Genomic DNA, 15,197 nt, shown 5'->3' on the forward strand with positions numbered 1-15,197 from the left:
AAGTCATGTTTGTTAGAGAAGAAAATGTGTTGTGAACTCAGCTCTGTCATGGGTTCTTGTGTGTTGGGGACACTCACTGCTTTGAAAGAAAAACAACAAACATAAGCTACCTTAGCTCACCTCCAATACCTGCATTTTAGATGTCTAGAAACTCCCTCGGAGGAATTCCTCATGCTGGATACCTAGAAGAGATGAAATCTTGTTTTGATTGAAGTTTTATATATTAATTCATTTCATGTAAAAACGACTTTCCAATAGTTATATATTCATCTATCACTTTTGTTTGCATTTTGCAGTTTTTTCTTTCTTTTCTGTTCATTCCTGGTTTTGTGCTTATAGTATGCACGTTTAAAGCTACTTGGACACCCAGCTGTAGTGGCTGGTTTTGTAAGAATTGGGCCCACAGTGTGAATGGGCGTTCTCCAAGCTGGGCCCTCCTGGGATCGCAGCCCAGGGGCCGCAGTGGCGGGTGGGGGGGCCGCTAGGGACAGGCAGGCCCTGTTTGAATGCTCCGTGGTCTCCAGATAAGTGAGATCTTACTGTGTTCTCCATTTGTCTTCTCTGAAATGTGTAGGATGGCAGTCATATTGTGAGCTGTGTTTAGATGTTTCTACTTATCAGATTTTATAAACATTCCAAAAAGTTTTTACACAGTTAGAAATTACACTGAGGGAGCCACAATTTTTTTTGTGTTGTATTTGGTGATAGCATTTCAAACTGTGTAACCACCAATCCGTCAGCAGTTCTGATTTTGCAAATTATCCTTGCTTGAATCTCACCTTAACTATGTGTTTGTTAAGCACGTGGCTGTTTTCTGTCCATTTGGACTTGGGATTTGGAGAATTAAAACCAATTTTCTAAATACACTTTCATATTTTCAAATATTAAAATATAGAAGGTATTTTCTCTGATGTTAAAAGTGATTATGTAAATGGAGATATTGTGAAAAGTTTCCTATTTACCTAAATGTTACACAAAATGACTTCGACATATTAATTGACCTTAAATGAACTGGAAAATTGTATGCTTGCAGAATATCGGGATTCCCTAGCTAATTTGAGATATGGAGGATATTTGTTTATTGTATTTGAGAAATGTTGAATATATTTCTTAGGAGAGAGTGCAAACTCTGTACTCTTTCTTCTAGCTAAATTACCCTGTGAAGTCTTAAAATGAGTGAAAAACAATAGTTACATTTTGAATAATAATGAATTTAGGGCTTGGAATTTCTTTAAAAATTTCAGACGAGTTACAGGTAAAGTCTTAATTGGGCGAGCATTTTTATTTTAGATTTTGTGTAAAAGTTTCAGTGTCCTCAAATGGGAAAGATTATTTTTCTTTTCCTTTTCCTTTTTGTAAAGGGCAGTGTAGTTATATGAGTTACTTTGGTTTAGAGAGGTTGGGTAGAATATTCAGTTAAGTATGTGACCCAGATTTTAATAGACTATTACTGATGTTGGAATTGGCCTCATATTTTTTCAGATAGAAGCTTCAAAAAAAATCTAAGATGCATCATACTTCACAGTAAAGTTCTGTGCACCTGTGAACCCAGGAAGGCAGTGCAAAGCTCAGTAAGACAGTGAGGATGTAACTTTGCTCCTCTGGAATTCATGGCAGTTCAGCGCTCATGTGTCGAGTACTTTCATGTTTAGAGTATTAAGATTAATTAATTAATTAGTAACTAAGAAATCACTTTTTTTTTTTTAAGATTTTATTTATTTGAGAGTGAGAGAGCATGCACAAGCTGGGGGGCAGGGGCATTGGGAGAGGGAGAAGCAGACTCCCCCCTGAGCAGGGAGCCCGATGCGGGGCTTGATCCCAGCACTCTGGGATCATGACCTGAGCTGAAGGCAGACACTTAACCAACTGAGCCACCCAGGCGCCCCGAACTCACCTTGTTTTGCTTTCTCTTAGTAGTTAATTAATAAATCTGCCTTCTCAGTGGGGAGGGGACTAAATCATGATCTAAAAATCACAGGATTATTCAGGAACTTGACACTTTTAAATTGCATCGAGAGAACTAGCACACTAATGATGTTGGCATGTTGGCATCCAAGTGCTACAGTGAAGGGAGAGTGTTCCCCAAATTACAGTTTCTCAGCCTAATGCAGTTCTTGTTTTTGATGCAGCCCTGGTGATAGGGCGTCCAGCCGAGTGGCATTCCTGGTGCTGGTGTGGTCTGTGCTTCGTCATCTGTGGGTGATGGTGGCAGTGATGGGAGGAGGTGTGACCCATGTCACAAGTCACGTAACCGTGCTTAGAGAGATTCTGGAAGTGCGCGGTCTGCCTCTGCTGTGGAACCTGGGGTTTGAAGCCTAGGGTCTCGTGAGCAAACGAAACCCAACATCCCAGCATTGTCAGACTGACCTTAGCACTGTCGAGCGAAGTCACTTCAGTTTTATGCAGTTTGTGCCGTTGTACTGCTGTTGGAACTGTCCTGGAAGCTCCTGTCGTGCTGAGGCAGCTGCAGGAGGTCTGCCTGCTGTCTGTTGCTTTGTATGAAAAGATGAAGATGTATTTTCAGTGTTTGTGTGGAGGTTTTATGGGTATGTCAAAGGAGACGGTCCTAAGTTACCGCAGCGTCTAACACGAAGCCCCTAGGGACCTGCGGATGGTGGTGTGCAGCGTCAGTGATGTGCTGTTTCTCACTGTGCCGTGTCTGTGTTGCAGGGAATCACATCCTGCCCGACGAAGACCTGGCCTCCTTCCACTGGAGCTTACTGGGCCCAGAGCATCCACTAGCCTCGCTGAAGGTACAAGTGCACTTGGTCTCCAACGCTGGTGACGGTCAGCTGTTGAGTTTGCTGCTGCGTAGTGATGTGAATGATGTTCCGTTACTGTAGAAGGAGACAGGCTGCAGAGTGAGCGATACCACGCCTCCCCTAACTGCACCGTCAGCACTGCCTGGACAGACCCACAAACTGCCTTATCTTGTTCCCAGCACTTAGGCTTTAGTGAGATAAATGAATGTCCTTAAGTGTCTCCTTAGAGGCATTCATGCTGTGTTCCTAGGTAGGTGGAAATCTTTTAGCTAGAGGTTTTTTACATTGTTTTACAAATCCTAATATTTTTAATAGGTAATACAGTCAGCTGTTACTTGGATCGTGTCTTAGCATAGTTTGATAAATTTCATAATGTTCTATACTTTTCTAAAATTATAAAAGTCTAATTAATAATTAAGGTTTTAGTGTTTGGGTGATGGAGGGGACCCAACCAAGTTCATTAGAGAAATGTTCCCTTTATACTGTTTTATTAACACTTTATATTTTTATCTTTCTTGCCTTCCTGTTGTGAAAGTGAGGAGCGTTGGAAACATGCACGGTTTTCTAAAGCGGGAGGGCCGTGGGGACGCCTGCCTGGCGTGTACTGGCCAGCAGCCTCCTGGGACTCCGAGTCCCCTTTGCCGTGACCACAGTCGCTCTTGGGGGCGGATGGGAAGTCTGTCGGGCAGCCTGGGCCTTGGTTCCTGTAGCGAAGGGGCTGCTTGGGATGGTTCCCAGGGGTACTTCTGTGAAATTCTGTCTCCTGTCAGATTGACCCTCCCGCTGTAAACTGTCTTCTGTGGTGGTTAGTTTCAAAGCGGATTTTGTGTGTAACTTGGCGTGAGCTTTGGAGAAACCGGATCATTCAAGCGCATCTCTTTCCTGCCTCTTTCCTCTGGCTCCTTGCCCCCTGGGCCCCTCCTTTCTGGCGTGCTGGCTGTCAGGAAGCTTTCCTTGTCCTTCTAACACTTCTCAGGCCCGGGGTTTTCAACTTCTCCTCTTGTTAGAAGCTACTTGTTTTCTTTGTGTTTTTCATCCTTGAAGGAGAGAAGCTTTCTTCCTGCTCTTGGCCATAGTGTCATTCCTGTGTCCTCATGGATGAAAGTGCTGCCGTTTGTGGTCCTGCCGGTCCACTGCTGATGTGCAGCCTGAAGGCAGGTGCGCTTGCATGAGGTGTTGTGCTCATTCGGTTTGCCTGGCAGTGAGCTTTTGTAGGTGGGATGAAGGGAAGGCTGGCTTCTTACAAGGGTCAGGCAGTTTTGGGTAGCAGCGGAGAGACTCCCGAGACCCCAGACCACACGTGCATTTCAGCCGAGCTGGCTTTGGTCACGCGTCAGACATTAGACAGCAGCACTGTCGGTGGGGTTATTGGGGGACCAGCTCAGTCTCCTGGCAGGTCACTAACACCATTAGCATGTGCTTTTCCTCACTTTGTTTAAGAGAAATATTACGTACGTGGAAAGTTGAAATAGACCATGTCCATCCATGTATCTGCTTGGTTCCACAGTTAACATTTTGCCATAAAGTATATTTATATTTATCTTTGTTTTTTAACTCCACTATTTGGAAGTTAGTTGCAGACATCCTAACACTTCACCTGTGAAAACTTCGGTTTATGTCACGACCCCCTAGAAATAAGGCTAGTCTCTTCCTTACTCATACTACTGTTAGCAAACCGAACTACATCAGCAGTAGCCCCTACGTTCTATAAGGTCAGGTTCATGTTCACATTTTTCACTTGTTCCTGCAAGTCATTTAAAGTGTGTGTGTTGTTTTTTTTTTAAGTCAGGATCCAATCAGGTTTTTTGTATTATCATGTGTATTGTAAATATCAGCTGGGGGTTTTTGTGGGTATGATGCAATAATTTTTCTGCAATAATTTTTCAATGACTTGATAAGTTCTGGGTGTTTCAGAGTCACGGTCTAAAATGCAAGCGCATCTGGCTTTGAGTTCAGATACTGCACAGTGTCTGTGTTTTGGCCTTTTATGCACACGTCCTGTGTGCAGCATCATTTTGGCATTGTGGCAGATGTGGGGAAGTCGGACATGATGGTGTCCTTTCTCATGAACATCCCTGCTGTGTCACACTGTTCCTATCCTGTCTGCTTTACCCCGCTCTTAAAAGTAACCACATCTTTTGAAAATTTGGTTAGTTGTGTGTGACACTTTCTTGTGATTTTTAACAGTTTGTGGTATACACAGCTTTCACAGGCATCTGATTCATGTCCCCAAGTGCAGGTGTTCCTCGCCCTTTCTTGTCCTACTGTGTTGCCTTTTGCCAAAGTCACTCCCGCTGGATTGCTGTTCCCAGAAGGTGGGTGTTCTGTGAACTCCTTACGTGATGAGCCCGCAGCACCCCTTGCCATGGAGGGGCCTTCACCCTCTCCGCAGCGACCTCCTTGCCCACAACTGCAGGTGGGTGCAGAACAGTGCAGACAGCCAGATCGAGGGGTGATACCTGCAGACAGTGGGCAGGGAGGGGAACAGACTCTGTGTGCCGTGCTGTTACTCAGGGTTGTGCTCACTGGGGTGGGAGGGCAGTGCTGGACACACTTAGAACCTAAAATCTCACAACGGTGGTAGAAAAGAGGCGATGTTGAGCTTTTTAGTTCTTCACTTTCTATGGGAAGAGGTGCTGGTAAGGTGGCATCAGATGTCTTAGGTTTGATTCAGAAGTAAAGAATATTTCATTTGTGTTCAGGACAGCAGGCAGCCATGTTATGTGATGGAAAATTCTAGAACTGGGGGCGGGGCCTTTGGGGGCATGGGGTGGTCAGCCCTGGTGGGAACACCTCCTGGCCATAAGCACATGCTGAGTGAGCTCCCTTTTTAAAGGTGCTTTTTGGGTTTTTATTGCTCTATGATTTTGAGTCCTAGTAAGTGGTAGAATTTTTATTTTGGATAGGCATTTAGTTTTAATTTTAAAAATGTTTTTAAGTTGGACCATTAGTTATAGGTCTTTGTATTCATTTTAATGGCTGTTCCTAAACTTCATGTTCAGTTTCATGCATTTGGAGTTTTTATCCCCATCAGTGGTTCTGACCGCCGAGCATCTCCTGTCACGGAGCCCCTTGTCCACCTGTTGTTTGGGCATGCCCCCTTGCAGGTCTGTGCCGGCCTTTCCTGTCCCTAGACCTCCTGGGGCACACACGCACACCTGGTGCCCCACCAGCGACCTCTGCATTGTAAGCACTACAAGGCGGCTCAACCAGAGACATTTCCCTTCTTTTTTTTTTTTTAAGATTTTATTTATTTGCGAGAGAGACAATGAGAGACAGAGAGCATGAGAGGGAGGAGGGCCAGAGGGAGAAGCAGACTCCCTGCCGAGCAGGGAGCCCGATGCGGGACTTGATCCTGGGACTCCAGGATCATGACCTGAGCCAAAGGCAGTCGCTCAACCAACTGAGCCACCCAGGCGCCCCGACATTTCCCTTCTTGACACGAACCATGTGTGGGACCAGAAAGATATGTGATAAAGCTGGGATTTGCCGGGCATTTACTCCAAAAGTGCCACTTGCTTAGAAAGCTTGTTTTTCTTTTTTATTGAGTTATAATTCACATGTCATAAAATCTATCTTTTCAGAATATACAGTTCAGTGATTTTTAGCTTTCACAGAGTTGTGCAACCATCACCACTGTCTAATTTGGAATATTTTCATCACCCCAAAAGAAACCCAGTGCTTATTGGCAGTCATTCCCCGCTTTTCCGCCTCCCTGCCCGTGGCAACCACTGATCTACATCTGTCTCTGGACACTTGATATAAGTAGACTTACGTGTCCTTTTTTGTCTGGTTTCTCTCACGAGCGTAACTGCCTGGTTCATCCATGCGGGAGCAGCTGTTGGTGCTCACTCCTGTTTCTGGCAGGAGGACACTGTTGCCCTGGGGGCGGACTCAGCTGGTGGACATTCACATTGTGCCTACCATTTGGCCGCCGTGAGCATCTGTGCCCACGTCTGTATGGACTTCCCTTTCTGTCAGGCATGTGCCTGGGGCCAGAGTTGCTGGTCCTGCTCGCCTTCTCGTGGAGCCACCGGAAGGCTTCCTGTGGGGGCTGCCCTGCTCCCACTCCCAGCAGCAAGTGTGTGAGGGTTCTGATTTCCTCACATCCATGCCAACACTTGCTATTGTCTGTTGTATTTTCAGCCGTCCCAGTGGGTGTGAGGGGGTTTTGATTTGCATTTCTCTGATGAGTAATGGTGTTGAGCATCTTTTCCTGTGCTCGCTGACCATTCATTTATCTTCTTTGGAGAAATGTCTGTTCAAGTCCTTTGTCCATTTTAAAATTGGGTAATTTGTCTTTTTATTATTGAGTTGTAAGGGCTTTTTTTAGTTTTTGTGTTTTTGTTTGTTTTGTATTCTGGATTCTGTCTCTTAGCAGACACATGATCTGCAAATACTCTCCCCAATTCTGTGGGCTATGCTTTTCCTTTCCTGATGTGGCTCTTTGGTAACTCTGAAGAGTTAGGCCATCTAAACACCACCTCCCACCCTCCTAGTGGCTGTACTCAATCACTTTTTGTCACTTGGGAAAGCCTTGGGGACCTTGCCAGTCTTCCCCTTTACCTTTCAGAGCCCTTGGGAGCTCTGTGCACTGGGGCTGCCAGACAGCTTGGCTGCACGTCCTTCGCCTCCTGTTAGGTCTGCGGTTGGCCCTGCTGGACCACGGCCTCCTGGGCCCAGCGGCCTGCCCTGGATCTCCTCTCAGAAGAGCTCCATCTCCCCTCGTAAACTTCCCTACCCCTCACCCTCTGTCACCAGTGCCACCTTCTGCTGGTGCTAGTTCTCAGTGTGGACACTTGCTGCTGGGCCTCTGGGGGCTCTCTGCTCACCTCCTCTCATACCACCCTGCTGGGGCACCCTCTCAAGCTGGTTATGCCAGCACCAGCTGCCTCGGGCTCCCCATCAACCCCCTGCCCAGCAAACCCTCCTCCCTCGATGGTGCTGCACTGTCTCTTCGTGAGAACTGCCCACCTGAGCAGATGGCGAATGTACAGTTGTGGTTGAGGAAGGACCTAGACAAATGGAAAGAAACCACTGTGTTCATGGATTAAAAGACTTACTTAGACTTTATTACCTCCTTATCAGAATCCTGGCGAACTTTTTTTTTTTGAAGTAAGTGAAAACTGATTTTAAAATTCATGTGGAACTGCAAAGGACCTAGACTAACAACAAAAATGTTGAGAAGGAAGAACAGAGTTGGAAGGCGCTCATGTCAGAAGCCCAAGGTAACAAAATGGGGAAGGGATAGTTTTTATAGTAATTGGATATCCATGTGCAAAAATGAAAAGAATATAAAAATCAAGTCTAGAAGAAACAAAAGAAATCTTTACAACCTTAATTGAGGCAAAGATTTCTCATTGAAAAGCAAGCGGCTGAGGGAAAGGGTCAGAGAGTGTCTCTGGTAAGACCCATGTCCAGAATTTGGAAAGGACAGCACAGTAAGATGATACAACCCAGCAAAAAAGGATGGGGGACAGTTTGAGCAGGCATTTTCCGGAATGTTCAGTAGGTGCACAGAGGCCCTCTGCATCATGAGGGAATGCCAGTTACAGCCAGGGGAGCACGGCGAGTGGCCACCTGGAGAGCAGCCCGGCAGCTTCGCACAACACTGAACACACACCTCCTTGTGACCCGCACTCCCACTTGGCGACACTCGCCCCAAGTGAAGCTGTGTGTTCACACACCCCTAGGTCTGAGCGTCCCTGTGGCTTTACGTGGGGCCTCCGAATCACCCCTGGGCCGGCCGGTGAGTGACGGGTGGAAGAGTCGCACGGGGAGGCCCTGGGAGTGGCGAAGAAACAAACTTCTCTTCAGTGAGAACTCAGACACAAAGGAAAGCTCTGAGACCGCCTCTGCATAAACCCAGAAAGGGTGGAACTCGAGAGAGGGCGCCGCGTGCAGCTGCTGCCTGGGGCTGGCTGGGAAGGGGCGCAGGGGGCCAGGGGCGTCTCAGGCACTATTCCCCATGGCGGTGCCGACTCCGCTAAGGTGTGCCTTCCTCAGAACTCAGTGGATTGTGTGCCTGAGGTGGACGGGTTTTACTGCATGTAAAATGCCTCCGTAAAGCAGATTTAAATGTTAGGGTCCCCATCACGAACCGGGCTGCCCGTGTCCGCAGGTAAAATCTCTCCTCCTGAACGTGTCGTGAACATTCATTGCTGTCTTCCAGGCTCTCCTGGTCACACACTGCTCCCACTTACCCTTTGTCCCAGCGCTGGGGCTGCTGCCCCCGTGGCCCCCTCCCCACTGCCCGTTCTCCCCAGCTAGGCCCGTTGCCACTGCCTTTTTCTGGTCTGAGACTGGTCTGTGATTCTTCTCGAGCCGAGCTGTTTTCATTGGATGCTTCTGGGGCCCTGCACACCCGGTCCCGTCTCCCCTGTGCTCTCATGGCCCTCAATTTGTAAATGTGCTCCAGTCTTTCCCACATTCTCCCAGCCCCGCAGCTCCTCTACAAATCTCCGGAGGGTGGCCTCTAGTAATGTGCTCAGCAGCTTAACCCTGCAGTGAATTTAGGCTACCACAGTGGGCCTTTGTCCAAGGCCGCGGAGGACTCGGTTGACATCTGTGAAGCGTTGAATGGTTTTCATCTCCCTGGGGTGTGAAGTGCTCAACGCTCAGCCACCCTGTTCTCCTTACCTCTGGAAACCCCTGCTTTTCTTCCTGGACCCCAGCCTTGTTCTGTGTCCCCCATGTGCCGTGTCCTCTTCCTGACTCCTGTGTGAGCAGGCTTCCTCTGCTTGTGTGTGTGTGTTCCTTAGTCCATGTGCCTCTTGCTGCGGCCTCAAGCTTTCTGCCACACCTCATCTGCTCTTAGGGTTTCAGCTGCCATCGCTGTGTTGACCACTCTCCAGTGTAGTTCAGCCACGAGACCCCTTCCCTGACTGCGGGCTGTAGCCCACCATCTGCCAAGGCATCTCCACTGGGATGCTCTGCCTGCACACCAAATAAGGTATTCCTCCTTGCCTAAGTGGGTTTATCCCCTGTATTCTGTTTCTCAGAGAGTGATACCAGCTGTCCCTGTTGACCCTCTAGGGTACAGCTTGGGGGTGTCTCTGATTCTTCCCCTCTCCTGTATCTGGTCTGACCCTTCCTGACCCTGTCCTTTCCTTCCTGCCTGCCTGTAGCGACGGTGCTCAGGTGTGTGCCAGAGCCCTTGGCCCCCATGCCCATCCTCCCTGCGTCTGACAAGGCCTGACCTCCTGTCTCTCCTGTGGACAGTCTTTCTGTGGCTCCCTCGATCAACAGCATGGATTCGGGTTTCATGGACCTGTTAAAAAGAAGGTTGGGAGGGCTGCTGTAGTGTTGCCAGCTCTTAGCAGTGTAGGAATACCAAAAGGAAAAGGAGCTCGCCATCTGCCGTTGTTTCATAGAAAGGACATCTCAACCCTAGAAGAGGTGTCACTTAGAAGGCAGGAGACCGGAGTATGCTCTGCCTTGGGGTGGCGGCGCTGCTCACCTGGGTGCTCCTATGAGCGAGCACCTTAGTGGGCCCCTCTGTCCCCTCGGGACGTCCAGAGTGCACCGCACGGTGGTGGTGTGAGGGTAGAACACAGCGGTGCTCCTCTGTGCGGCCCTCCGAAGGTCCCTCCTACGTCAGCAGTTGGTCTCCAGCAAGAATGTGAGCCTCTGGCGTCCCATGTTCATGCACGAGTAAAGGAGTGTTGTTGGCAAAGTGGCTTTCTGGTTTCCTTCCCTGACACTGCCAGGATTCAGACGTACACCCTCACAGCTGTGGCTTTCCTAATGGTGATGGAGCAGAGCTGTCGCGGGGAACTTGTGTTCTGCTCACCCACGTTGCAGTGAGCGGCCGGGAGGCCGTGTGCGAGCAGCAGCACCAAGCCCCAGAATCCTGGTTTTGTGGTGTGTTTGTTCAGTTAGCAGGGAGTCCTGTAGGGATCCCTGTGGGTCTCAGAGCTCAGGCCAGGTGCACTGATGACCGGCCTGACGGGGACTGAGTGGCCATGACAGCCGCGCTGTCCCAGCTGTTGGCATGAGAGTGGTACGCATTCTGGCTTGCTCATAGCCTCGCGCTGAGCAGTTAGACGGGAGGATACAGGAGGGAACAGCCGTGCACTTGCAGAAACGTACATGATGGACGGACAGCATTTATGCAAAGTTTGGACACAAGCTGGGAGAGATCGTGAAGGGTTTTTTGTTCTTTTTTGTTCTTGTTTTTTTTCAGTAGTCTCCTATGTAAAACTTCATGTAAAACTTTTTGAAAAAGTTGATATAATTATTTAATTCATAACAGCATACTATAAGATTTTCAAAAGCAAAATAAAATGCCATTGAACTTTGACATACTTATGATGACGTAATTAGCAGAATTAAAATATAACTACAGTGTTTCTCAAACAAAACGGACATGAATCTTTTATACTTTGCATCTTATTTTTAACTTTGCTTCATTTTAAAGCATTTGGATTTCTAACATTTGTATTTCCTAACTATCCTTCTAAAGAAACAAACTGTATTGTTTACCGTAAACTAACATCCATGAAGTCAGACATGGTCTGGCTACATGCACCCGTCTTCCTTTCCAGTGTCAGCTTTATAAATGTTGCCCTGAAGTCAGCTGTGCAGCTCCTTTATGCAGGTGGGGGCGCAGTGGACAGCGAGTCACGCCCTGCAGCGGCCTCCAAGGGTCGCATCCCTACACAGTTGCTCCTGAAGGGGCCCGATTTGTGTCTTCCCGTTTCCTGAACATCTGAGGATTTCAGATTCCTGTCAACATGAAGAACAAGACTTAAGTGGCCCCAAATCATCTGTTCTGTATGAAGAAAATCCACGGGAGAAAGTTTAAGAGCAAGTGAAACTTCACCATGGGCTCCCTTCCCCAGGCTTCGAGCACCGCCAGGCCAACATCAAACTGCACGTGCGCGCACGTCTAAACGCAGTTTAATGGGCTCTTGACTGGTTCCCTTGGTGTGTGCGGGGCTAAATTTTCGTTTTAAGAAACTGGTGTATATAAATGTCTTCAGCTAAATTGTGTGTCAGAATGCGGATGCTCTTTTCCTAAAGACGCAACACATAAAATCTTACAAAAATAAAGGGAGGGGGAGCCCCCTAGGTGGCTGCCTGGCTCAGTCGGTGAAGCATCTGCCTTTGGCTCAGGTCATGGTTGCAGGGTCCTGGGGTCAAGCCCTACATCGGGCTCCCGCCCATTAGGGAGTCTGCTCTCCCTTCCCAGCTCCCTCTGCTTGTGCTCTCTGTCAAATAAAAAATCTTTAAAAAAAAAAAAAAAGCTTTAGAAGAGCCTTCGATACAATCTACATACTGTCTGGGAGAAAATCTAGGATTTTAGTGGAATCCTTTGCTGCTGTGACATAATGGATTTAATTTAACAGTTGAAGTGTCATGTGGTAACTGCATTGTGCCATTTAAATTAATTTGCAGAAAAGTCTTTGATTTTTGAAATGTAACCAAGATGAGCGACAGAATCACCTAAGTAGTGGAATGCTAGAACCGGGTGGCTACAAGTTGGTTCTATGGCAGGACCCTCATTATTTCTCCTCTAGGGGTGGGAAGAGATTATCTCCTTGGGGAGACAGACGCTAACTCGTGTTGTGGCCTTTGAATTGCTAGCGGATGGATGGGAATGGGGGCCCTAAAGAGTGGGAGCCCGTTGCTGCCTGTGGCGGCTGGTGCTGGCTCAGCTGGGGGCTGCGTGGCGAGGGCTTCCGTGGACCCGGTCGCATCCCTGTGGGGTGGGTGTGTCCCGTGCTCACACCACTGAGTTCATGACAGCTCCAGCACTGGACCAGGGGTCGGAAGAAAATACAAGGTAGAGGTTGTCAAGAGAGGCACACGGAACAGGATCATCACGGTTGGCAAAACAGGGGCGCCTGCTGGCTTGCAGGTCTGAGAGGTCCCAGAGGGAAAGCCAGGGGGTGCACGAAGGGCCAGCGTGGAGGCCGCCTGGCTGAGTGCCTTCCGCACTCGCCACCTGTCCACGACCCGCAGGAGACGGCGGCACGTGGTCTTCAGTAGGAAATGGGACCTTGGGGAAAGATGAGGCTCAGTGCAGATGGCCCCGTTGGAGGTGTGCCTGCCGCCCCCACCACGCAGGGTGTGTCTTCCACCAGTGTCCCGTCTGCAAGCAAGGGGGCTGCACACTCTGGGAGGTCTTTGCCAGTTCCAGATTTCGTCTTTTTGCTTGTAAAGCGAGTAACTAACAATTACTGCAATTGCTACAAAGTGCTGTAAAAAGGCAGATGATCATAAACGTTTGGTTTTTAATTAAACAGAATTTACTTTCTATCCTTGGAGACAAAAAATACCTGTTCTCAACTTTAGATATATTGCAATTTATTTAAATTTTGGCTTTTTCCCCCTGATGTTAAGCTTTGGGCTAAAGTAAAAGTACAGCTGCTCAAAGAAAAGAAAAAAGAAGTGGGACTTTCGTAAAAATACCTTGAAGCCTCTCTCCAAGGAGCGAACACTTCATTTGTGTGGTTTGAGCGTTGATTTTGTTTTTATGAGTGGACAGGGGTGGATTGCTGTAAGTCTCCTGCAGTTGCTGCTGTGGGGGGGGGCACATGCTCCCCCAGAGCATCTTCGGGAGGTTTTAGCGCTTTTTGAGGGACAGCGGATCAGTGTTTTGCACCAGCCGAAAGTTGGCCGAGAAACACCTTCGTGTGGTGTGCGTGTGCGGGTGTGTGTGGATGGAGAGCCGTAAGCCGTGTTCGAGGTGGCCGGGATCTTCAGGGACTGTTTCTTTGTCCGTTTGATTGGTGCTCTCAGCACCGTTTTCCAGCCCGTAGGAATGCGCGATTCCTTCCCAGTATGACATGGCCAGGTTTTTAAAGAAAGTACAAATTGGGGCGCCTGGGTGGCTCAGTCGTTAAGCATCTGCCTTCGGCTCAGGTCAGGATCCCAGGGTCCTGAGATCGAGCCCTGCATCAGGCTCCCTGCTCCGCGGGAAGCCTGCTTCTCCCTCTCCCGCTCCCCCTGCTTGTGTTCCCTCTCTCGCTGTCTCTCTCTCTCTGTCAAATAAATAAATAAAAATCTTTAAAAAATAAATTAATTTTAAAAAAAGTACAAATTAAAAGTTGTCAGGAATGTCAGAAGTTTAATAAATTGGTTGGTTATCTGCAAATATATCCTTATTTGAATGTACCAGGAATCTTTCTCATAAAAGGAATTCTGTGGTAAATCATTTTGGAACGTGCATAATCTTTTGGCGAATGTTTGGAGGTTATAACAGTGCCATCTGAGTTGCAGAAATGACTTTGTGTGCTCTTTCTTCCTGAGTTAAAGCCTCTCTTATGTGCCCCAAGCCGTGCGTGCGCTCGTGCTGTCCCCTGGGCCTGGCCGCTGCCACCGGGTGCTGCCCTGAGGTGGGTTTGGGAGGCTTGATTCTGAAGGAAGCTGCAGGGCCAGTGGTGGCTGGTGTGAGGGAGTCAGGGCCGTGGGGACTTCTGCACCGAGCGGGGCCGGGGGGGCACTCGGGAGTCTTCACTGGTGGCGTTGGCTGCTTTCCTTCAAGGCTCGTTCAGCACAGCAGTCGTGGGGGCGGGAGTGAAGCAGGGATGTCCACAGGAACGGAAGTGACAGGTGGTCCTTTTCACTCGGTGGGACAGACTGTGAGTGGCTCCCCGTCATCTGCGGAGTCCCAGTGACCGGGTGCGCACCCCAGGAGAGGTAGCCTGTAGCACCGTTAGCTCCCCACCCCTGGGGGACAGCCCTTTCCACGTTTGGCTGTTTTTATATCCTGTAGGTTGTTCTCACCATGTTGTTATCGCTCTGTTCTGTATCTGAAATCCTCGTACGAGAGCCAGCCCTGGCAGCATGGTATGAAAACCTTGAGGGCCCCGTAGGCTTTCAGGGTGCCAGAGGCACACCTGGTCAGCCAGATCCACACTGCTGAGGCCGGGAGTTGAGGCCCTGGGCCCTCGGGCACGGCTGTCCCTGGCCCCGTCCATGTTCCTTGAACACGGTGCAGGGTTTCTGTTCCGACTCCTCCCTCCTGGGCTGCCACCAGCTGGCCCTGCTCCTGCCCGGCCATGAGACCAGACACCCCAGAAGGGGGAGCACAGGTGGGACTTGCATTCCTCGCAGACTGGCTGGCACATGCTGTTCACCAGGCTTCGTCCCGTGGGACATGTGTGCACCCATGGGCTTTTGCCCTCATGGGGGGTTGGGTTTCCAGGACTGAGCTTGTGATGTGTGCGCACAGACGTGTGCATGGCTCTCCGGAGGCCTCGCGATGGGGTGTCCCTTCGTGAGCACTAATGGCCGGCACATGGGGGCTGAGAACCTGGACCCGGACATGAGGAACAGCACTTCAAGAAAACCTGTTGCTTCTGTGCGGAGAGAGTGAATGTGGTCTGCGCATCTGAAAGTTTTCTCGATGGTGACTTAAAAGTGTAAATGTCTGTGTTCTGGTGGGTTCTTCCACGTCTTGTGCTCAGGCTCAGGTTTTCTGAGTTT

General features: G+C 49.0%; 1 protein-coding gene across 6 annotated transcripts in view; it reads left to right on the forward strand.

Moving 5' to 3' along the window:
- Positions 1 to 15,197, forward strand: part of FAM120A (family with sequence similarity 120 member A) — a 92,389-nt gene that overhangs the window by 16,023 nt on the left and 61,169 nt on the right. For 5 of the 6 annotated variants that reach the window (XR_010407547.1, XM_045882103.3, XM_045882099.3 and 2 more), the window contains exon 3: positions 2,671 to 2,753. The exons of the other annotated variant lie outside the window; for it this stretch is intronic. Coding sequence is in view for 4 of the 5 variants with exons in the window: in XM_045882103.3 (XP_045738059.1) it covers positions 2,671 to 2,753 (83 nt within the window). In the remaining variant the exon portion in view is untranslated. The remainder of the gene's footprint in view (positions 1 to 2,670; positions 2,754 to 15,197) is intronic. 6 annotated transcript variants of the gene reach the window in all.

The sequence above is a fragment of the Mirounga angustirostris genome, unplaced genomic scaffold (genome assembly GCF_029215605.1).
Source record: "Mirounga angustirostris isolate CCGP_5_RB_7025 unplaced genomic scaffold, mMirAng1.0.hap1 SCAF_15, whole genome shotgun sequence".
Lineage (NCBI taxonomy): Eukaryota > Metazoa > Chordata > Mammalia > Carnivora > Phocidae > Mirounga > Mirounga angustirostris.